General features: G+C 37.9%; 1 protein-coding gene across 30 annotated transcripts in view; it reads right to left on the bottom strand.

Moving 5' to 3' along the window:
• Positions 1-23544, bottom strand: part of FARS2 (phenylalanyl-tRNA synthetase 2, mitochondrial) — a 229039-nt gene that overhangs the window by 155867 nt on the left and 49628 nt on the right. For 28 of the 30 annotated variants that reach the window (XR_014953326.1, XR_014953324.1, XR_014953325.1 and 25 more), the window contains 3 exons: positions 19302-19936; positions 9428-9587; positions 1963-2094 (listed from right to left, as the gene is read on the bottom strand). Coding sequence is in view for 22 of the 30 variants with exons in the window: in XM_085573472.1 (XP_085429598.1) it covers positions 1963-2094; positions 9428-9587; positions 19302-19919 (910 nt within the window). In the remaining 8 variants the exon portion in view is untranslated. The remainder of the gene's footprint in view (positions 1-1962; positions 2095-9427; positions 9588-19301; positions 19937-23544) is intronic. The other 2 variants (XM_085573490.1, XM_085573489.1) reach the window with 1 other exon arrangement.

The raw sequence follows: 23544 nt of genomic DNA, 5'->3' as shown, positions 1-23544 counted from the left end.
AATTCATACACAGCACTCCTATTTAAGTTACATATTCAGTGATAAAAATAAAAAAGAAAGCACATAAAACCAGGAAGTTAAACACCATCAGCCTTAGGGGAACATGTAACATCATACCTTATAATTCAGTGCATTTTTGCAGTAGTGCACATTCTTTTAAAGATTCATAAAAACACTGTAACTGGATTTCTGTTTTTCTTTTAAAATAGCATCACTGTTAGAAATACTATAACTATTAGAAAATAGTAAATAACACCATATTCTTCCTTTGTTTGTTGTTGTAGAAGACTTTCCTGAATGCAAACAACTTTTAAAAAATAATCAATAGCTAAATTTGCTTTAATGAAGATGGTACTTGCAGCCGTTAGTAAATTATACTTACTCATCTAGACACCAAGACAACAGAAACCTTGCTTGCTGCTAACATGGAAAATCTGAATGGTCCAGAAGACTAGATCCATTCCCCAGTGAATGACTAAAAATTAGACTGGCTGTTCTCCCTTGGAAAATCCTGATCTGGTTTAACATTTTAAATATGTGAAATCTCAAGGGTGAGAAAGTGTTATGGAAGCCCACGCATAAGAACACTGCAAAAAAAAAAAAAAAGTGCTACAGAAACCTCTGGTGTTTCATGTACATCCATTCACACACACACAAATGTATACAATAATTGTTTAGGGACACAGTTTAGCTCTTTTCACACCCATTAGAGGATCCTAATCATAAGAGTTGAGCAACATAAAAGCTTTTAAAGCAAAAATCCTGGACATTGGTGTGTTACATCAAATGGAAACAATATTACACAGCAGGCTTTCACTTCCGAGACTGATTAGAAGCTGTATTGCATTTACCACACTACGAAGATAATAACCTGAGAGAACATTAGCATAAATCATTAATTCATTGTGGGGAAACTCTGGAAGAGGATATCTTTCTAAAAGGAAAATGATCACATTAAAATGCAAGCAAACTTTGAGGAAAACAAGCTGTGCCAAGTAAATGGTGCCAAAATTAAGTAATTCATACTTATCATACTTGGTCTTCAACAGGAAGAATTTAGAGCACATGAAAACACAAAAACACCTTAGCAAACCAATGGGAAAAAAAAAAACCAACTGACTGTTTCGTTGGTTATCTGAAAGCCCACTTGCTGGAATTACACAGGTCATATTCCAAAAGGCTCACATACCTAATAAATAGTACTGGAAGACACTGAACAAAACTGTGTACATGTACACTGTCCTGTGCTTCCTAATAATTCCCTATCCTCAGTAAACAAAAAAGCAAGCATGCAAAATTCTCCAGATAAAAAGTATTTAGAAAATGTCCACTAATTTCTCCTTTCCTTCCTTCTGTGTCAGTTTTAGAAAGCAAAATGGTCAGGTGACATTACCCTATAATAATTTCTATTAAAATAAATTATTTTGCTTTTAATGCAACTTACAACCTCATAAATAGCCAACTTGAGGAGAAAAGCAATAAAAGAAAAAAACTACCCACCATTTACCCAGTGACCAAACAGCAATATGAAAGATATCACATTCCTCTTTCTATGCTTTGGATACAGAGGAGCATTTTGATATTCCAAATATTTAGGGACGTTATTTGCTATTGATACTTTTAAGTCATTACTAAGAATGCACTTGACATCTCTTGGGAAAGAAAAAAAACTCTGAATACCCTAACTTGCAGGTTCTCTTTTAAAGCTGACATCCCTCTTTCTCCTTACTGCACACAACAAAAGGCAAGCCTTCTGTTTGCAGGCTTCAGATCACTTGCTCAGTTGCTACCCTCAAATCACAGCATGTGAGGGCTGCATTCCACCTGAGGAGTTTTTGTGGCAGCTGCCAGGCGGAGATGTCTGAGCTCACCAGGGTAGAAGGGGCATTCCAGGCTGTGAAGCTGATCATGCTGGAAGTGCTTGCTAACAGAGATGTCAATGAAGTAAAGGAGTTTCAGTACCTGAGTTAACAAGCTGCTGCTCCATGACCCCACAGCCCAGGACCTCCATCCATTCTCCTTGGAAGTTGATCTCCATCTCAAAGGAAGGGTGAGTAAATGGGAAGTAGCAATCTACCCATCTGACTTGCAGTCCTGTAGCAGTGTTTAAAAAATAAATAAATATGAAAGGGTGTATGCTTAAAAGGCCATCCCTCCAACCATCTGTAAAATTTGCCCTTCAACTAATGACATGAATTACAGCAATCCAGAGAAAATAAATAGCAAACAAACTAATTTACAACACTTGTGCAAGGCAATAAATCTTAAAACCTGGGAAAAAAAATGACCATGTCTTTTCTAATATGAAAAATGCTTTGTGCAATTCAAGCACCCTTTGAAACCAAATCAATCATTTGTCAAACTCTAGCAACCACCTGGCATCGAACAAAAATGAGCCAAGATAATAGGAAAGTCAGTGATTTTGTTATTCTTTGCACCAGGAAATGACTAACTACTTCTCACAGGAAAAGCTAGCTAAGTCTTTAATTTTTTCTTAGTATTTTATGGATCATCTAGGCAAGTAATTTTTTTCATCAAAACTTAATTAAAATACACAGCTATTCTCTCTGTATACGTTTAAAAATGAAAGTTAAAAATAGATATCATCATACACAAGTAGAAATATATTTTTACAGAGTTGTACATTATTAAGGTATGCAACACACACACAAAGCATTTCTGGACCTGGTAGATAAGTGTAAGGGAAAAGCCCCACTTGGCAATTCCCCACCATCCTCCCCAGAGCTCAGCACCTCTGCAGATACCACTGAGCAGAGCAAGGAAAGCTCTGGCATCTCAGAGCAGTGCAGCCAGAAGAGGACAAGGTCTTCCTTCCCGAGGTCTTCAGTGCTGCCAAAAGCACTTGTCAAAGCACTCATTATATTTGAAGAGTTTTAGTTCTTCTAATGATTTACAGATGCTTTGTTTCACTAAAATTTTTCTTCTAGCCATTAGGTGTCAGGAAAGAAGTCTCAGAAACATGAACCATAAAAACTTGATAGAGAACTGAAACACAAATTCTGTAAGCTAAGCTAATGCCTTAACCCCAAATACATCTTCTTTTCAGTTAAGCTAAATGCTAATAAGTATTAGGATCATTAAGAACCAGGCAGGTCCAGCTTCAAAAAAAGGAGCTGAACCTTGTTTTTCAAAGGCAAAGGTAGTGTGAGTGACAGCAACTGTTAACATTTGTGGTTTGATCTTCAGGTTTTTTTGGGGTTGTTTCATAAGAGAAGTGTAAAATATGAAATTGTATGATTCATACTAAAAGTTTTTCAACTAAAAATATTTAAAGTAGCTTCAAGAATTAAATCTTCATTGATTACTTCTGAAGCACGAAATGTGGCTACAGAAACTGAAACAAAAAATTACAACAAAGATGTACATGCATGGCCAAAACATAAAATATCTCCTAACAGTCACAGGGAACTTTTCTAGATGCTATGAAATTTCAAATGGCAAAGCAGGTTTCAAAACAGACAGACTGGCACTTCTAGATTTTCTCTACTTTCTTAAAATCCAGTCTCAGGAAAGTATATGAGTAATGGAAAAGCTTTTTGATAATTGTATATACAGAACACAGAAAAGTATTTACAATAGTTTCACTCACAATTGTAGTGTGACTTACAGCAATCATTTTACTACTCCTTTTTGTCTGCACGACAAAAAATACATAGATTAAAAGAGTCGTGCATACAATAATATAATGTGCAGAAAATGTTTTTTTAATTTCCTGATCTTGGCATTTTTAATCTTTGGGCTGTGCACATATAAAATATTCTCATTTAGCTTGCAGAATTTGCAACTGTAGCAACTACATTGAATATTCAACTAGTTTGCGTTCAGTAACAACATCCAGATAATGGTTTCTTATTAATCCTCTGATTACTTAAAAAATGAAGCTTTGTGCAAAAAAAGGATTTCTCAGCTGTTTGTTCTTAATTAAAATAAATTTTTAAGGGTAAAAAAAGAATCTAAAGCTCTTTTTGTTTTTTAATTTTAATGCATTTTAGTACTTACAAGGCTTCTGGTTTAAATGCAAATAAGGAAACAAACAACATTCTGAATAAACCAAAACAAATTCACAATGAAGAAACAACTTGCACCTTCATTCTGTTCTTTAAGTTAATAGTTAATCCCACATAGAACAATAATTTTATTCATACAGTGTCCAGGCCATTTGGGAATACCTCTTTCATATTTGTGTAGTTTACATTCAAGTGTTCTTTCAGACTTTTGGCTCTATAAGACTTTACTGAAAAGCAGAGGGTGCTTAGCCTTTGGCAATATTAACTGCATTTCTATAGAGTGCACAGAACAAATGGGTACATTTATTATTTAGATACAAAATATTGTCTTGGTGCTCAATATATTCCCAAGGAGTAAAGGGCATTACTTACACTCAGCAAATTAAACCACTAAGGACTTTAAAGGATTATGATGATTAGGCTTCCTGTAGTACTATATAATTTTCCTGATTTGGCCTAGTTTATATCTTCACATACAGCCTATGAAATACTGGCAAAATTGACCTCTAGAAATTTTAGGAGGCCAAAAGACACATATCTGGCTTGAAACAGGCACTTACAAGAGCACACCGCTGAATCTAATCAAGGCCTGACCACTAGACACAAACTCCATAACTGTTCCGCTTCAAAGAAATTATTTGTGTTATCAGACACAAAAACACCTGCTCATTTCAGAGCCTCACAGTGTTCATTTGAGTCCCTCAAGGGGGTAGAGGTCCATTCATAATTGTGCTGGGCTGATGCTGGCTGAACACCAGGTTCCCACCAAAGCTGCTCTACCACTCTTCTCCTCAACTGGACCAGGGGTAGAAAATTTAATGAAAGGCTCGTGGGTCAAGATAATGGCAGGAAGAGATCACTCAGCAATTACAGTCATGAGCAAAATAGATTTGACTTGGAGAAAGTCACTTAATTTATTACCAATCAAATCAGAGTAGAATAATGGGAAATAAAAACTAAACCTTGAAAACTATTTCCCCAAACCCTCCCTACTTCCAGACTCAACTCCACTCCCAAAATCTCTACCTCCTCCTCACCAGCAGGGGCAATGGGGACTGGGGACTGTGGTCAGCACATCCCTCATTTTCTCTGCCACTCTTCCCCCTGCTCCAGGGTGGAGTCATGCCCACCGAAGACAGTCCTTCATTAACTGCACCAGCGTGAGTCCCTTCCACAGCATGCAGTCCTTCAGAAACCTACTGCTCCAGCATGGATCTCTCCACAGGGCCACAGGTCCTGCCAGAAGCCTGCTCTAGTACAGGTTTCCAACAGGGTCACAGCCTTCTTTGGGAATCTACCTGCTCCAGCATGGGACCCTCCATGGGCTGCAGGTGGACCTCTTTATCTCCATGGGCTGGAGGAGCACAGCTGCTTCACCATGGTCTGCATCCTGGGCTGCAGGGGAATCTCAGCTCAGGTACCTGGAACACCTCTTCTCCCTCCTTCTCCACTGACCTTGTGTCTCAGCAAAAGTATCTGAAGGGCTGTTTCTCACACATGTTCTCATTCTTCTCCCTGGCTGCAAACTGTGCAGGATTTTTTCTTCTCCCTTTCAAATTGTGTTATCCCAGAGGTGCTACTACCATCACTGATGGGTTCAGCTTTGGCCAGCAGTGGGTCCATCTTGGGGCTGGCTGGCACTGCCTCTGTCATGACATGGAGCAAACATCCAGCAGCTCCTCACAGAAGCCACCCCTGCAGCTTCTCTGCTACCAAAACCTTGCCATGCAAACCCAATACAGTAACTTGTATGTCAGATCAGTATGGAAATAGTGAATAATTACTGTTATTTCTAAACACTGAATCCAGGTAAGGAATTGGTTGTAGCCTGCACTCAAAAGTAATGGTGTTAGATATTAAGCTAAACAAGTGCTAGCCTAATTGAGTCTCATAATGAAAAAGGCTTGACCAAAGGCACTGAAAAAGAAAGAAAAGAAAAAAAGAACAAACCAAACACATTAAAGCAGCCTTTTAATACACTATAGCACAGAAGCAACAAAGCCTGAGACCCAGATGGTCTTCACTGACCAGAAATTCTCTTTGTTGCTGTGAGCATTATTTTTAGAGACAAGGTTATAGAAGAAAAAGGAGAAAGGTGCAAGAAAGGTGCTGGAAAGCACAGAAGGTATTGAACTGGGGCCTCTTGAGATGTGTGTCGATTTGTAAGTACTCTGCACCTTGTTTTTTCAGATAATTCATCATACTTGCAGCAGGAGCTGGCTTTCCATATAAACATTTTTCAGAAGTTATTAGCCAGACCATTATGTCCTTTATAATTTTTTTTAACTCACTACACTCATAGATCTCCATGCACTCAAAGGAGGTATCAGTAAAACAGAATTAAGAAGGAGAATGAGCAGAACATGTTTGATTTAAAAGATATCCAGTGGCAGTTCAGTGAGAACCAGCAGTGGCAAAGCCATCAATCAAAGCACAGCATTACTCACTCCCCTGCCTTCCCTTACTACTGCCTAAGAACTGGGTAGATAAATATGGGATACCAGTGAATTTTGAGCCATTTCATGTAAAGCAACAGATCACAGAACCAGCATACAGTCATTATTTTCTATTTGCTACAGTAAGATTACTTCTGAATCTCTCAGGGGGAAGAAAGCTTTTTGCAAACTACAGAGGGGTTAGAAAAAGAACCATAGTTGAAAAAGACTGGCTAACTTTATGATGAAGTCTTGGACAGCCTTGTTACTAGGTAACTGAAATGAGAACTAACAGACTACCTACACTGGCAGAACTTTATGGGGAGATGGATGTGTAACTTTAATTAGTGGATTTTAAGTGTGCACCTTATGGAAGTAACAGAGGAAAACTAAGAAGGATGATGTCTAGGTGTAGTATTTGAAATAGCTTCCTGACAGAAAAATGGAAGAAACTGAAAGACAGTTACCCATAGAATTTAAAGATCAGGCATGTCAAAGCATCAGAAAATACCATAAGAAGAACAACTTTACATTGTCAAGGTTTTAAGGCAACTGATTGGATACTCCAGAAATTACTCGCTCCTCTACGTCATTCCTTTGTCTGCTGGCAAAGCCAGAAAGACATAAGAAGACAAACTTTTGTAATAAGGGTAAGTGCAGATTCTATGAAGTCTTTGAGCTTCCTCAGGACTACACAGTGATTTCTAAACAACTTGGTTTTGTCAACACTGACTTGTTCAAATAGCATGGTAGGAGCCAGGTAGAGCCCAACTGTCTCATTAAGTTTTATGGAAACTAACATAAAACAGTGCAAAAAAAAAAAAAAAAAAAGGCAAGTCAGTGGTATGACCTTCCTGCAGAGATCCTCAGTCTATCATCAACCTAAGCTAGTAAATTCTCAGACAAGCACTGCAGAAGCACAGCTTTCAAGTCCAGGACTTCAGGTACAAACTAGTCTATGCAAAACTAACATGTACAGCAGATTTAATTTACAATCCAAACAATCTGCCTATAAAAAACAGTTGACTGTATGACAATGCAACATTTCAGTCACTTACTGCAGCTGTGGTCATGCCATCCTGCTAGAAAAGATGAGCAACTTCACTACAGTATTCTGCTCTCGGCACAGGGTGTAAAGAATACAGCTTATGTCAAAAATAAAGGAATAAAAATTTTGCTTTTAACCTAACATGGTGCCTTATGAAATATCAACATATAAGAAAAACAAATTTTTCAAGAGTAACACACTTAAACACATTTTAAATATTAAGTTAAAATTTATAAGAGTCAAGATGCAAAACATAATCAATAGTACCATGTAAAGAGTAAAATGCTAGTTAAAAGATGTCAGCTATCAAAAGACAAATTTATCTACATGTGCCCCAAGACAGTTGCAGTACACCAATCTCACCTTGTGCCTAACATGAACTTTGAATGCTTTGAATTCCTGTACTCCCATGAATGGGGCAGGGGGTTGAAATACACATATATGTACACATACATAAATTTAAATTTAAAATCATAATAAATTTAATTAAATAACTATATCTTATGTTTGTATTCCAGGAAAAATGTTGAGGGTATAGAAATAGAAAACCTCAACAGTAAGAAGGTGGCATCTACCTTTAGCTGTACATTTAAAATAATTTATGAATATATTTTAATGTCTTTTTAGCTACTGGGTGGACTGTATAAGAACTAGTAATAGCCAACATGCTGAGGCCTAAAGTAGAGTATCTGTCAACACTTAGAGAAGGATGTCACTGCAGTCTGAGATACCACTAATAACTCCAAGAAATTGCTCACTTTAAACATCCTCAGCATCTGAGGTTGATCTAAATGTATCATTCTTACTCACTTTCATCCCAATTTTGTATGTTTCAAAAGGTCACTGTTAAGTAAAATAACCTGTAAGAAGCTCTGAGCTGAGGAACTTTAAGATTTTTGTTCAGGTGGAATAGAACAATAACTGGTAGAAATTTTGCATGCTGTAAGTCAACTTAAGAAATTCAGAAAAATATTCAAGCAGTTATATATAGAACATGGTATCATTATCAATCCACCCTTGGAACTACTGCTCTAAGTGAAGTAAACATCTTAAAAGACCTTAAAAAGTAGGCAAGATACCTCATGCATTCTAATACCATCCAGTATTTCCTCAACAAAAAAAAATGAATAAGCTCCGAAGAGAAGCTTCCTTGCCAAGAAATTGCATTAATGCAGCAATTTTGACTCAGGCCATTTATAAATTCAGTTCCTGAAACTAAAAGCAGATACTTCTGAGGAGAGAATACTTCATTCATATACACATCCATTACCCTTCCCCATTCCACTGTAAGCACCAGAAAACAATGACTGTTCAGCTTGATGTGAACTTAGCAAACATGGTCTGCCCACAGCTGGAAGGTTTAATTTATCTGCACAAGGGATGCAGCACATGGACACACACACCCCTTCCCTGCTCCTGCCCATCCCCACGCTGCTGGTGCAGGATCTGAACACTGCCCAGCTGCACTCAAGCTCTCATGCACCCCAGATGCAATGCTGCATCCACGCTCCAGCCCTCCAGGGACACGGGAGGATGAAGCAGAGGGGGTCCTGCAGAGCTTTGTGCTGCAGCTGGAGTTGCCCCTCCTCACCGGACCCACACTGACAGGCTTTTGGCACACAGCTTCTGCCAGACCACTGCTTGCAGCTGGGTCTCCACATGTCCCCAACTGCATCTGTGCTCACTACGTTACTCTGACACGCTGCACACCTAAACATTGTCACAAAAACCTGCTGAGTCAACGCAGTGTTGTGTGCACCACTATTTAGGAAAACCAGAAAAACCCATCTGGCTGTTTCTATATTACCAGCTGCCAGCACAACCCCTTCCTCTCCGTGTTCTGCAGCAAAATGTTTCTCAAAAGCCCAAGTGACTATAGCCATGAGCAGTCTGGGGGAAAAGGTGCAAGAACCTACCATCACCAAAGATGTGAGTCATGAGCTTTGTGAGCACTTGCTTCAGGTTGAACTCCACCAGCCTCACTGCCTCCATGGTGTGACACTCCTGCTTGTGTGCAGTGCGATGGCCTTGCTCAAACAGCTGTAAACCTTCACCATCTTTAATGCTGGAGAACAACTAGAACAAAACCACAAAAACACCGCGTTTTGCATCAGTGACCTCTGGAACAAAAATAGAGAATGAAGTTTTGTTAATTTAAGTGGGAATCTTACCTGCTAAGTCTGCACTGTGAAAAATAAACAAAGCCTATGACTATACGAATTCTATTCACTAAATGCAGAGATAAATCTCTGTAAGAACAAAAATGCTCAAGTAATTAAATCTGGTTTACTTCTATCATCAAATAATATGATTAGCTATAGGAAAAGAATAATTTACAAAATAAGCATCTTTTTTTTTTCCGATTCAGTTACTTTGAAAGTTATTGTGCAGAACAAAGTACTCTGTACAGTGTATGTAAATTACACCACAAAAACTACAAAACACAATGAACACAATGGCATTTATCAGAACTTCAACTCTTTTAGTACTTGAATGATGTAAAAGAAATACAAAAACAATTAAAAAGAGAAAAACAAAACAAAAAAAAAACCCAGAAACACAGAACCAAGAAAAATCCAAACCAACCAAAAAAACCCCACAAACAAAAAAACCAGAAACAAACAAAAAAAAAAAAAAAAAAGAAAGCCAAAGAAAAAACCACAAACCCAAAACAAACCCTGGCAGTTTATGAGACTTAAGCTGTTTACTGTTGATTCATCCTGGGTACAAGTTTATATTCATTTAAGGACTATCATTTTGCTGTATATTCCCACACAAAGCATCCTTTTTCTGAACAAGAATTTTGTCTATGGGACATTTAAGGATTCATGATCTCAGGTGGGGGTTATGAAGCACAGGGACAGCTGTTTTGGAATGTGGCAGACTTGCTCTTCATTCAGACACTGCTCCTTACCACATCTGCTGCAAGTTGAAGATTTCTGTTTTCTGCATATCCCCATATATTTCTGGCCAGGTGATCCTGGCCAGATACATACCAGCAAATCTATATCCTTTCAGAGAGACCTATAATAAAACACATTCATTACACAACATTGTTGGAGGCTCTGTGTCTTAGGGAGAAAAGTAGACAGTTTTACAATCTAAAGAATATTTTTGTTGGAAATCCTTACAGCTGTACAAAACCCCCATATCTGGGGTGAAGTCTTGAGGGTTCTTTCCTACTCCTCCTCCTCTACCTTCCCCTAGTCAATCCAGCACACACAGAGGGAAAAAACACGCACTGAGTTTTTCTTTCCATTAAGCCTCCCAACATAAATAGCTCTTACTCAGGAGATGCCACGAATAGTGTGCAACCTTAACAACTCATGGATGCCCACAGAAGTTGTTTTAACTGCAGTTTGATGCCTACAGAGCACTAAACAAAAAGTTCAAGTGAGTCTCTGGTATTCCACCAATGCTAACAATTAATTAGAACCAGTTTCTAGCAAATTTCCTTCAGTACAGGCACAACAAATGAAGAGTCTGAGTTTAGATGGCAGGCAAACTAGCACCACGGTAGATTGAAGAAATATTAAAAAAAAGGGAAAATCCAGTAGCATTTAACTTTTTATTGCTAGCCACAAGGAGATTGCTGGCAGATTTAGAAAACATTTCTTCTCTTAATCTCCTTAGTGTGCTGCAGAAAATGCTAAATTAAAAAGGAAATGTATAAATTCCAAATAAAACTATTCTCCACCAGTCTAACTAAAATGCCTTTAGTAACCAAAAGGCAGCAGCTTGACAAAGAAAGTATCACACTTTTAAATAACAGATTCTTTATTCAAGTGCTCATCTGAAAGATTAAACCCCCTTCTTCTTACTGACATTAATCCTATCTTGACTGGAACAAGAAGATAATACTCATCCTACAACTAATTTGCTGTCAGCAAGGCAGACTGGTCACCCAGCATGTGGTTTTGAAAGGCAGGGGAGCTCAGAGAGGCCAGCATTAGCCTAGGGAGGATAATTGTCTTAGGCTCACTGGGTAGCCAGTGGAGAGACACAGGCTCCCTCACACAGGAACACAGAGTGGCTAAATTGGTTCCTGCTCTGAACAACCCTACACAGGTAGCTATTTTTTCTATTGACTGACTCACTCACGAAACCTGAAACACCCTTCAGGCAACAGAGATGCTCCCTCTTTTGACCAAAATACACTGTATTTATACACTAGAAGGTACATTTGTTATTTTACCTATCAGCAGTATTTTAGGACCTGAAACTCTCTTCCTCCTTTTCCCTTCTGCTTAAGACTGGCTCCTCAGGCCACTGCAAAGAACAGACACTGGACACAAGCCTTCAAAACACAGCATACATATCAACGAGTACATAAAAATACTTTTGCTTACTATTGTATTATTTCTGAAATGTTGATGTCACAATTACAGTCTAAAGCAAAATTCTATTTCAGCAATTTATATTGGATGTGGAAACAAAATACGTGCAAGAACCATTAAATACATTGAATTATAATGCAGCCCTGTCACCTGCCTGAGCCCTAATCCTGCCAAACCAGTCATAGGCACCATCTCCAAGTGCCTCCAAGTCATAGGCTCCTTCTCCAAGCCAGGACAAGGGTCCATGCAGCAGTGTACTGAGCCAGGCAGGGAGATGGATGGGCAGTAACTCAGGAGAAGGGAAGAAACTGAGCGATGTGTAAATGGTGTTAGTCACCAAATATCAGCATACTAGCAGCTCCAAGAGATGAGCTGGCACATGAACGGGGCTGGGTCACTTTGGGCACAGGCATGACTAGTCCAGTTCAGACAGGCTCTGAAAGTACAGCCATAGGGAAGTCCCATAAGCAGGGAAGACAACAGCTCCCCCTTTACAGTCAGGCACTGAGAGGCACTTTGGGGTATTCTCCATAGAGGCTCCATCAGCTGCAGATGGGATTATACCAAGGAAAGAAAAAGACACCTTACAGTTGTATTAATATTTATTCCTGACTTCCCATTCCCCAACATTGCTATGTCAATACAGCAGCTTTAATCCGATACACCAATTTCACTACTACAATGACTGAACTGTGCTAAGTACATGTCTTGGATTAGAAACAGTTCAACATTTCTGTATACATAAAGCCAGGAAAGTCAAAGCTTGAAGAAAATGAAGAACCACCTACATTCACTCCTTTTTGATGTCTATTTTTCTCACGCACATATCTGAGAAAATAGAGAAAAAAAATGCCTAACATCTTGCATAAAACACTGACACATCCAAGACAACATTTTCACGTACATTCATTCCTTCAGTGCAGACTAAGACAACATGCACTATCTTATTGTATTGAATACAATCAGTCACTACTACATGCAGGAAAGAAATTTCCTGTAGCCATAAATCAAGTACCTACATGTCTGTCTACTGTAAGGACAACAAGATTTTTCTTTGAGTGAAGGTGTGCAAAACACTGAATATTGGATCACTATTAAAAAGCCAAAAATTAACACTTACCAGGATTTATCAGAATATCTGACTGATGCTGCATTACAAAGAAGAAGGCAGAAAAGAATTGAAGTGACCTAACCATGTGACATGAAGTTTATTCACAGTTTAGCTCATAATAAAAATAAAATTAAAAAGAAACTAAAATTTGATTGCATGTAATGGCAAGAAGACAGAGTTTTAACTGGACAAGTACAAACAGAGCTACCATCCTTCAAAAGCACATTCCAGCATTTCTCAGCCTGGTAGAAGTCACATTTGTGATTTAAACAAAGACCCCAACATTTCCTCAATCACTTAACAGACTTCTTATCTCACATCCCTTCATTATCCATATGTTTAGTATTCAAAATTAAGTGCCTCTTTGCTGGATGGCATTCATAGTAAGTTTCCAATCAGAGAGATCTGCAACTGCATCCTGTCTTCCCACAATGCAGTTGTGTATCCCTCCTGCCACTCATGCATACACCAGTGATTTAGATAATGAATAAATCATGCTCATGTACTTATACTCTCAGGCAAACCAGCATTTAAAATTATCTCTGTATGAGGATCTGCACATGACTACACTCAACCTTGCCACACCAAATGCATTTTGTCTCACTGCCCCAAATAAATCTCTAAAAATGAACCAACAGCTACATTATGAATCCACTTACAAATAGCAAAACCTTTCCACAACATTTTAATGTGCTGTGGAACTCAATACTCAACCAGTGCATCAGGAATGATGAAGACAATGCCACCAATTGATGGTTCAAAGAGAAAACGTAATTTCAGTAGCAGTCAGCCCCCAAGGTGTATACACCCTGATGCAGCCAGCTTCAGGTACGAAAGAGATACACAGCCCATGATCCACATGACAGAAGGCTCTTGACTGCACATCAATAAGGATCTTTGGGGCAGAAAATGGCAAAAATTACTTCAATCCACAAGCTTGAAGGTGGTCACCCTAATTTCTACATCCTTCCATTCTAGTTCTCCAATTACAGCTATGAAAGGTAACCTGTGTTGTTTTTTGGGGGGTGGAAGGCTGGCTTTTTGGTTTTTTTTTGTTTTGTTTTTTTAACCTAATCAAAGTGTTTCTGTAAGAAAAGGCAAAACAATAGAGATGTTTTCAAACCAGAAAGAAAAATAACACTGCTACACAGATACCTGAAATAATGATACACCTATCATAGACTTTTGTTTCTGTAGCAGTAGAAATTCCTTGACTTTTAAGTACCTTGGACTTCCCAAATACACTCTTTGACACTTTGCTCTTTTTTCTTTTCCAGCACAATTTAAATATTGCATTGAATAGATTTAAAAGCTTTATTCTGAAAAGCTTTGTTGGTTTGTTTTTTTAGCTGGACAACAAAAAGAAAAGTCTGAAAAAAATGTGAAGCCTTTGCAGTAAAAGATGCACCATTCATTTTCAAACTTCCTAGACCATGGATCACTATGAAAATCTAACAGACCTTCTGATGCCCTCCACTGTCAAATTTTTGACTAAAAATAAAGAATACAATCTGGATCCTCGGATCAGTGAAGATCTATTTATTATGGCATGATTTATACAGCACAACTTGGAAAATACTGAATAATACAATGTTCACAACTTGGATTAATACCGGAGAAAGAGAAATCCGTTCCATCTAAACTAGCCAGGCTCTTCATTGTGACTACTCAGTTCAACTGCAGCTTCTGGAATAAATTCACCTCAGAATATTCTAGCAAAGTAATGCCGCTGCTCTTTTTTTTACCAAGGTGGATCTAGCTCAAGCGCCTCTGCTCCTGTACCAGCCTCGCTGCTCCCTGGGAGAAAGAGGGACAGCTCTCAGGCTCCTTGGGAGCCATGCTTTGCTCACAACCCTATCCATAAGTTGTAGAAGGCTTAGAAGGGTTCCTTTCCTTAGTCATTTAAGCCTTTTAAAATATTTGTTCCTTGGTGCCCAGCTAAACACTGCTATTATGACTCCCTCTCACAAGTGCTCCCAGACAAGCTGTAAAAGCTCCAAATCACTCCATAAAATAGGTTGATCCCTGGAACACTATAAATTGATTTAAATTCCTTTACATATGAGGATTTAAAAAAAGGGACTTGAAGACAGGAAGGAGCTTTTCTTTGATACGATGTCAGAGCAAAAGCACAGTATCCAAAGCTGCAGTAACATACAGAATTTTGGAGAAGTCAAACCTAAAGACACAAGTTTTTCAAGGGGAAACCCAGCATGGCACTTGATTAAAAAAAACCCCAAAACTGCAGATGTGTGGTCAGTCAGGAGTTCAAATCATCCCAAACCACAAGAGAAAAGATAAAAGTAACATCTTTTTCTTTTTAACAATACACCAGGAAAATTGCCAAGGTACTGAAGTATGGGAAGATGAGGAGAGGAGTATGTATTTAGATGAAAAAGAGAAAAAAAATCTAATAATTTTTTATCACCTAGAACAAGAGTCTTTACATTTCAGGATAGAAACACTAGAATCTACAATACTGACTTTTTAAAAAATTATATATACTGTTTCAGAGGAGCAATCCTTTACCTGTAACTAGACTATTTACCTTTTTTCCATTGCATCCTAACAAAAGTTTCCATTTCCACCATAAGCATTTCAACAGAGAATGAAGATGTATCCTTAACACTTCTAGCACAAACAAGCCTGATGAGAGCATAATTTTTTCATCTAAACAACCTTGTATTGGCCTCCACTGGAACAAGGTTACTAAATTAAAGGAGCAATTCCTGTGTTTTAGCATCTGTTCCCCTTAAAATTTATGTGTAATTCAGTATAGGCTATAAAATACAGTATGAAGTCTCCTTCAAATGTGTAAATATTTTTTGTTAACAACTGAAAGCTGTTCATTGACTGTCATTGGGTTTATATTGGCTCCCTCTTCTGGCTGACATGCTCAAAGTGCAACAGAGTTGAGATTTTTTAATCTCTCCCATAAATTACAGAACTACACCAAAGGCAATGGCATAGCACAGAAATAATTTCTCTCATAATCCACCCAGGAAAACTGGCCTGTTCAAATCTCACTACAGCAGTACCAAAATTGCCCTTCCAAAGTACTAACCAAAAGGAAAAAAAAGCCATACAGCACAGAAGAAAAAAAAAAATGCAATCACCAATTAGAAGAAAAACAGGAATGATGGAGGAAGTGAATACAAAAGGATATCATTTGGGGGTACTGTTTAAGAAAAACATCTCATTTTATGTTCAGAATTCTGAAGTAGATTTGGGAAGCTCTTTTTGGTTTTAACTATTTATATTAGTCAGTTTCTAACAGTACTTCTATTACATTCAGAAAATAATCACCTAAAATACTTCTAAATATATTGAAAACATGTCTAAATGTATTTTCAGATGTTCTTTGATAGCAGTCCAAAGATATTTTTTAAAAGTTCATGAGAAATTTAAGCATAAATTATTCTAACTTTTAGCAATGAGGTCATTTGGGAGATAGGAATTTCTTTAGTAGTTTAATATTTACACTCATACTAAGCTGCAGAAATGCATCAGTTACCTGCCCATCTTTGAATTATAGATTACTTCTCTTTTTAAAAAGTAATCAACCAACCATCATGAAAAAAACATATAGCCAAAAAAGCAAATGGCTCACAAGTATATCAGAAAAAAAATACTGTAAAATTGACAGACTTAATTTGTTTTTCCAGATCTTACTTCAACATACTGACTTTAACTTTGATATAAAGAATGATGCTGAAGGCTTTCATCACAGGACAGGACTTTTAACCTGGTCATGACTACAGAATTAAGTAATTGTAATGGAAAGTCACCTTTGTACATCTACATCTTTTGTATCCTGCCTAAAATTTCAACTGAAGACAAATTGACTTTTCACCCACACTTTATAAACTGAGATCAAGCATCAAATTCCTCTAAGTTCATGTCCTTATAAAATCACTCTAGGCTTTTGTTTTTCTTCCGACATCTTCTTAGGTCTGTGGTCATTTACTATGAGAAAACAGTAAATGACAAATGTAAAAAGCAAAAGAACAAGTTAGAGCAGCCAACTGACAACAGCACATAAAATTACTGTATTGGCCATAACATGAAATGTAGCTTGTAGCTCTACAAGGTACATTTCATGTTATGGCCAATACAGTAATACACGCTATGGATTGTAGGTAAGAGGTAACAGTTTTTCCCTTGGTTCCAAAGATTCTGATCCTTGGTACTTGTGCAAATTTCCTCTCACCAGAGACTGAAGCCTGATTAGGAATGAAAAGCTTGAGACAAGGGTAACAGGGCCTGACAGTAACACGTTTCTGCTCCGTGGGTTACAGCTTAAACCTGAGTATAAATAAATGAATATCAGAGTATTTCTCTCATGTAGTATTACCTCTATTTAGTCTTTGTTCCACTCAAACAGTTCCTTCTGGAATTACAAATGTGGATTATTCTGAACAGGCAATCAGAATACAAAACACAGAAACAATCCCCAATGAAATCTGAGAATCACACATTAATTTTTTTCCACAAGGCTCTTGTGATTATGACAATAAAAAGGGGTATATATGGAAACACAAACTGAAGCAAAAAAGGACGCATCAGATCATGCTCAGGTTTATAATTTTTTATGTTGTCCAATAAACAACACAACATGTCATACACCACACTGCTATTCTTTCTTCATCAGTACAGAGAGCTCTCCAACAACATCTCAATCATTTTCTTGGGGAAAAAGAAAGGAGAGAATGAATTAGACTGTTTCACACTGTATGTTTTTAGATACAACATGTCAGTGAAAACATTATTTTTTTACATATATATATATATATATATATATATATATATATATATGTTATTTATATAACATCTGTTCCCAGTTATTCATATCCTATTATTAAATGTTTAGAGTAGAAAGACATAGTCTAGGACTATTTCTGAAGGACCAAAATTTCTGAAGGGGAATATTCATAAACAAGTAGTTCAATGATTAGAACAATCACATCCAAGGTTGCAGAAATTCCATCCCGCAATAATGTTGCTGTTATAATTTTGTGGCAAGTAAAATATTTCCAGCTGGATGACTGAGCTTCTGCACAAGTGAAAAAAACGTTATGAAGAACCAAAATGGTTAAAAAATGGAATTTTTTAATATAGTATTGTGCACCATATAGCCTGACTATATTCATAAATAGGTCTATGGAAAAAGAACAGCAAGCAAACGAGGCTGGGTAAGTCTGCAATATTTCCAGTTTGTGGTTACCAAAGAAGCAGCTGCAGGCTGGGTTCAGCACCACACAGCTCTCAGGACACCTGCAGAGGCAGGCATGAGTTTGCAATGGAACAAGTGGCAGCCGCACAGGGTGGCAAAGCGCAGCGCAGGCAGCACAAGCCCCTTCCATCACAGAGAAAAGCTGTGCTCTATGATTACCTTAGCTTTCCCTCAGGCATCCAAAGGCACCAGGCTTCTCTGCCAAGCTCCTGTCACCCGTTGGCAAGCATGTTAAGAATGGTCTACATCTCAGTATTATTAGAATAAGCGAGTTTTAGTTATAGAACTGTGAATTTGGCAGTATTACTACAAGCATACACAAATTATACAAATCAATTACTATTTGGAAAACAACCTGGCTTATATTTACCGCTGATCAATGATGCAGCAGAGTACTTAATGACACCCAGGCATTTGCAGAACATGCAAGCTGTGCCAACAAAACACATAAACTTAAAAGTCCTGGACATCAACCTAGAGCTTTCAGCTGATGCCTCTGGACTCTGATGGGTTTGCTGTGTATGCACCACCCATACATAACTACTGGCTGCAACAGGCGAATTCTTCAGTGCAGCTTTAGGATGAGATGAAGAATTCCTTAGAAAATGACATTCATTTATAGCCAGTTGGCACTATTAAAAGAAAAAGAAACGACGACAGTGAAAACTGTACTTTGGAAGTAGCTGAAACAACTCACATTCAAGGAGTCCTTCAAGAATTAATTTGATAGAGTCTTTGGTAAAGCTATCTCACCAGAAGAGAGTTGTGACAAAAATAGAATTGAGTTGTGCAGATCATTAACTGAACAAGTTTTTTAATTTCAGATTATGTTTCACTTTGCTAGCTTTCAATAATATTGTCTTTCCATTTTTTCACATTTTCCTCAGGAATTTTATAGTTGTTTTCAAATTCAACACTTTGTCTACATTTTTCACACATTAAAAATATTGCTACATGATAAATAACTCTATCAATGAGCAACATAACATTGTGGCTGTAACATGCTTACTTGCACAAACCTTGTTTACATGGATGAAGTTTGCTTATAGCAAACACAAGACCAAGCAACTTACCCAAAATGTTTTTCACCCCAGCTAGAGAACTCATACCTCATGGCAGGAGAAGAGGCGCACTCCCTCCATCTGATGGAAGACGGGGTAGTGGGTGTTGTCAATCGTGTCTCGGCGGTAGACATCTCCCACTGCCAGAAAAGCATCTAGGCCAGAGCGTATCAAGTCCCACTGATGAGCTGATGTATGTGCTCTTAGCATGTGGTCTCGATTCAAGTAATAGTTATCCTCTTTCCTTCTGCTGGCATGGTTTGGTGGGATAAGTAAACTATCAAAATTCTGCTGGACTGTAACCACCGGAGAAAGACCATCGTACACAGAAAAGAGCGGAGTCCCGCGGCGTCCTAGGTAATGTTTGTAGAAGTGCTCCTTCACCTGCTCCTTGATTAGCCACAAAGGGTGATGTTTTCTGTTGTGCAAGTTCTTCCCCACCTTGGAAAGAATCTTGTCTGTGACATTGCTGTAGTCATCTTGAGGATAAGATTTACCAAGCAGTTCCACAGTATTTGAGCAGGGTGAACTTGCAGCAAAATCTGAAGGTACAGACTTGGATGAAGAATGCCTTGAATGGGTGGGAATTCCTCTTACTTTTACTTTTGATGATAAAGCTGTTTTAGAATACTTCGCTACTCTCATGAATTTCCAGAGCATTGCCATTGCAAATGTTTTATGATCTAGAGAAAAAAAGGAATTAAAAATATTTGAGTTAGGAACTGCAATGTTGCTGCAGGAATTGCTATTATCTTAGGGATAGACAAATCCAAATGTCTGCTTGATTAGCATGATAAAGTTCCCATTATAAACCACTCTTCTGACTTCAGAGGATGGAAAATACCCTTGTGGCCAAATTTCAGCTAGGGTATTTTATTCAGTTTTCAGGCTTCTGCATGACTGCATCAGTATTAATGACTCTAGACCTAGCCTGAACCCCATTCCAGATGATGCTCTTTAAAGATGAATAAACATCAGGCCTTCTTTGAAACAATATTTTTCATTCAATTAAAACATGTGGCAATAACTTAATATTACTTAAGAGAAACTCAGAAACTTAACAGTGCCCTTCAGCAGTCAGAACTCGCTTACAATAAGCAATTAACTTATTGCTGTATAATCTCCTCCATTAGCAGAAGCTGTTCCACATCTACCTGATGCATGTGGCATGCACTATGCAATCATCACTAATTCTTATTTAATACCAAACAAGGTTAAACCAGTTCAACCTTTCAAACTACTGAACCACTACAAAAAAACAGATGGCCAGACAAGTCATATATTTATACATAAACAGCTTATTAAATTCACATGAGTATTGCACAAGATTCACCATAAAGACTCCATGAAGTCAGAACCAAGGTTAGGGTTTTGCAGTGATCACAAAGCCCTTTTTCCATATGTTTTCCAGGATGGCTATTTGCACAGCTTCCACAGCTGTACAGGGGAGGCAGTCTTGTCAGACACCAGGAAAGCAAAGTGATGAGATTCTTCAAGTTGTCTGATCCAAAGAACTCATTTCCCATCAAAGGGTCATCTTTACACATCCTCCCTGTTCACAAACAGGCTTTGTGCTTCATGTGTACACAGCTGCATTCTCTGTAGAGTTCAAAGATAATTCTAAAACCAAAGATGTTTGAGAGTGATAAACCTTTCAGTCACTGCATATGCATAAGCCCATTCTGAATGAAAAATTACTTGAAAATCTGTAGTTGGGTTTTAGAGATATTAGCAAAGATCCCAGTAAAATAATCAAGCATTAAAATTTGCTTGTTATGGAATGGGAAAACAGAGGCATTAGAAGTTAAGAGACCAGGGAAATGTATCTACTATAAACTGGCTTATATTTCTCTATGAACCAAGAATTACAGGGCCACAGGTTTTCTGAGTGAAAGAACTTTCTGTGAAAGTCATCTTAAAGAACTCGGGGAAGAAAGGGCATAAGCAACAATAAACACACCACAGTCTTCAAGGGATACAGTCTTTAGGATTACAGTATCTGGCTAGCTTTCCATAGGAACATAAGGAAAATAAGTGTAAGTTACAAAATAAACAAGGTGAGACTATTTTTCATATTCTCACGCTTCAAAATATGTACGCAAATGAACAGACATACTAGAATACAGAGTCCCAGAAAAAACAAATCTGTAAAAGGTAATAAGTATGGTCACATTTGGCTTTCTTTCTTCTGACTTATCTCTAGAAGTTTTCCATTGGTCTATTTCCTCAAATCATTGTATCTCAATCAATCAAAATAAAAGCAAGTTAAACCTGGTGGGGAAGTGTAAGATTACTGAATATTTTGTTTAATCCTTTTTCTGTCCAAGTATCTTTAGAAATAAATAACAGCTTATTTTATATAATAACAGCTATAAATTTTATCTAGTTTTGAAACTTTAAGGATGACTGCCTTTGGCGGGGCCAGGGGCAGTTAAGAGTTTACAAAACTATTTCATCAAATTAGCTCTTGATCATTACTGAGAATGTTCTCCAATAAATGAATTCACACAGAGATCTGAAAACACTCTGATAGAGGCTAAGCAAGGGATAGCCTTTACATTTTGAAAAGAGACCCCATTTTCCTGAAACATACGTTCTCCTTCATGGAAAGTGAGTTCTCATTTTCAAACAGCTGCTTGAAATACCCAGTCCTAGTCAGATAATGAATTCAGCTTCCCTTAAGTAAATATCACCATCTGCCCATACATTTATTTTTCTAAAAACTTCAATTCAAAACTTACACATAACCATAATGCACAAAAAAACTCCCATAACTTTATCGTGATTCTTGTGGAGTTTGCTGCTTTCTTAAATATCATTCCTCTGAGAATCAGACAACCATATGAGAAGCTTAACTTTCACATAAACAGTTTTTATGATTGTAAATTTATGGAAAAATAAATAAGAAGTACACCAGAAGTACTGGGGGGGGGAGGGGGGGGGGCTCTTGTTTAAGACTCATTATTTTTAAGGGAGACTCTAGTATATACATCTTTAAGGGCTTACCCAATTATATTTCAATATTTGCAATGAGGAAGCATGCTATCAGTTTCTGATAGTACAGAAAAACTATCTTTTTTCTAAGCAAGTGATATATACTCACAAACTTGTACAGGAGAAAAACCTCCAGTGAACTTGTATCAGAGTTTTCCTTCTAACATTATGCCTGTGCCTTAAATAGTTGAACAGCATTATTACCTGCATTATTATTCTAATTAAAAGCAAAATTTGAGCAGTAAATAATGTGAGCAGTAAGAAAAATGGTAGTTTTTAGATGAGTTATCTAATGGCCAAATACTGCAAAAAACAGCAAGCAAGCACTAAATGTGCCCCTAACATGGTATCACACAGAGTTCCAGAAACACAGAAGTCCTACACCAAGACTCTGCTGCCTCCCTCTCTCACCACAGAGTCACGTATTCCTTTCAGAATCGTTACAGAAAAATTGTATTGGACTTAGTTGAACTCAACTGGTGATAAGTTACTTTTGGGCAAAGAAACCACAGAAGAAAGTAAAATATGTTTACACTCTGCAGACTGTACACAAAATCTTCAAAGTAATGTTTACCAAGGCAGAGAGCAACACTGGAAAATAAAGACATCTCTTTACCTTTCTTCTAGCAATAAATACCTGGTGTTAAGAACACACTAATTACTCTCTTATAATAAACAGAAATTTATGCATTTATGTTTATTTATTTCTATGTTTATCTAAATGTCTGGAAAAGCAGTTTAAATGTATCTTTTTCAACCTTTATTTCCACCATGCTTTCCATTTGGCAGGGAAACAAACTGTTTTCTGTGCACACTGACAAAACCTGAATCCCACAGCAAGGCCTGCCAGTTAGCTAACAAGAACAGCGAGCCAAACAGCAGCTGCAGGTCCTGTAGCTGAAAACAAATACATAAATGGGAAATAGCCATTGAGCAACCACCACTGGCTTCTACGATCCAAAGATGGCAAAGCCCTCCACAAGCATCACCAGCAAGTCCTGCATTCTGGGTTTGACAGTGGCTCTGGCTCCCAGCTGGGAGCCAACACAGGGCTTTGGATGCAGACGCAGGGCTTTGGAAACAGGCTGTTCTGCTGGCAGCTCTTTGTGGGGCTTCTCAAAGCTCTGCAGGTGTATGCAAGCACCAGGCCCAACACCTCCTATTACACATGTCCCCAGCCAGACAGCACCACTGATACATTCCAGGGCACCGCAGCTGCTCCATGGGCTCAGGCTGCTGGACCTCAATCTCCATACTGAGATGTCTACTCCAGCTCTAGTCTTGGATAGGAATGACA

The sequence above is a fragment of the Lonchura striata genome, chromosome 2, assembly GCF_050655825.1.
Source record: "Lonchura striata isolate lonStrDom1 chromosome 2, ASM5065582v1, whole genome shotgun sequence".
Taxonomy (NCBI): domain Eukaryota; kingdom Metazoa; phylum Chordata; class Aves; order Passeriformes; family Estrildidae; genus Lonchura; species Lonchura striata.
This window is presented reverse-complemented; position numbering and strand designations above follow the sequence as displayed.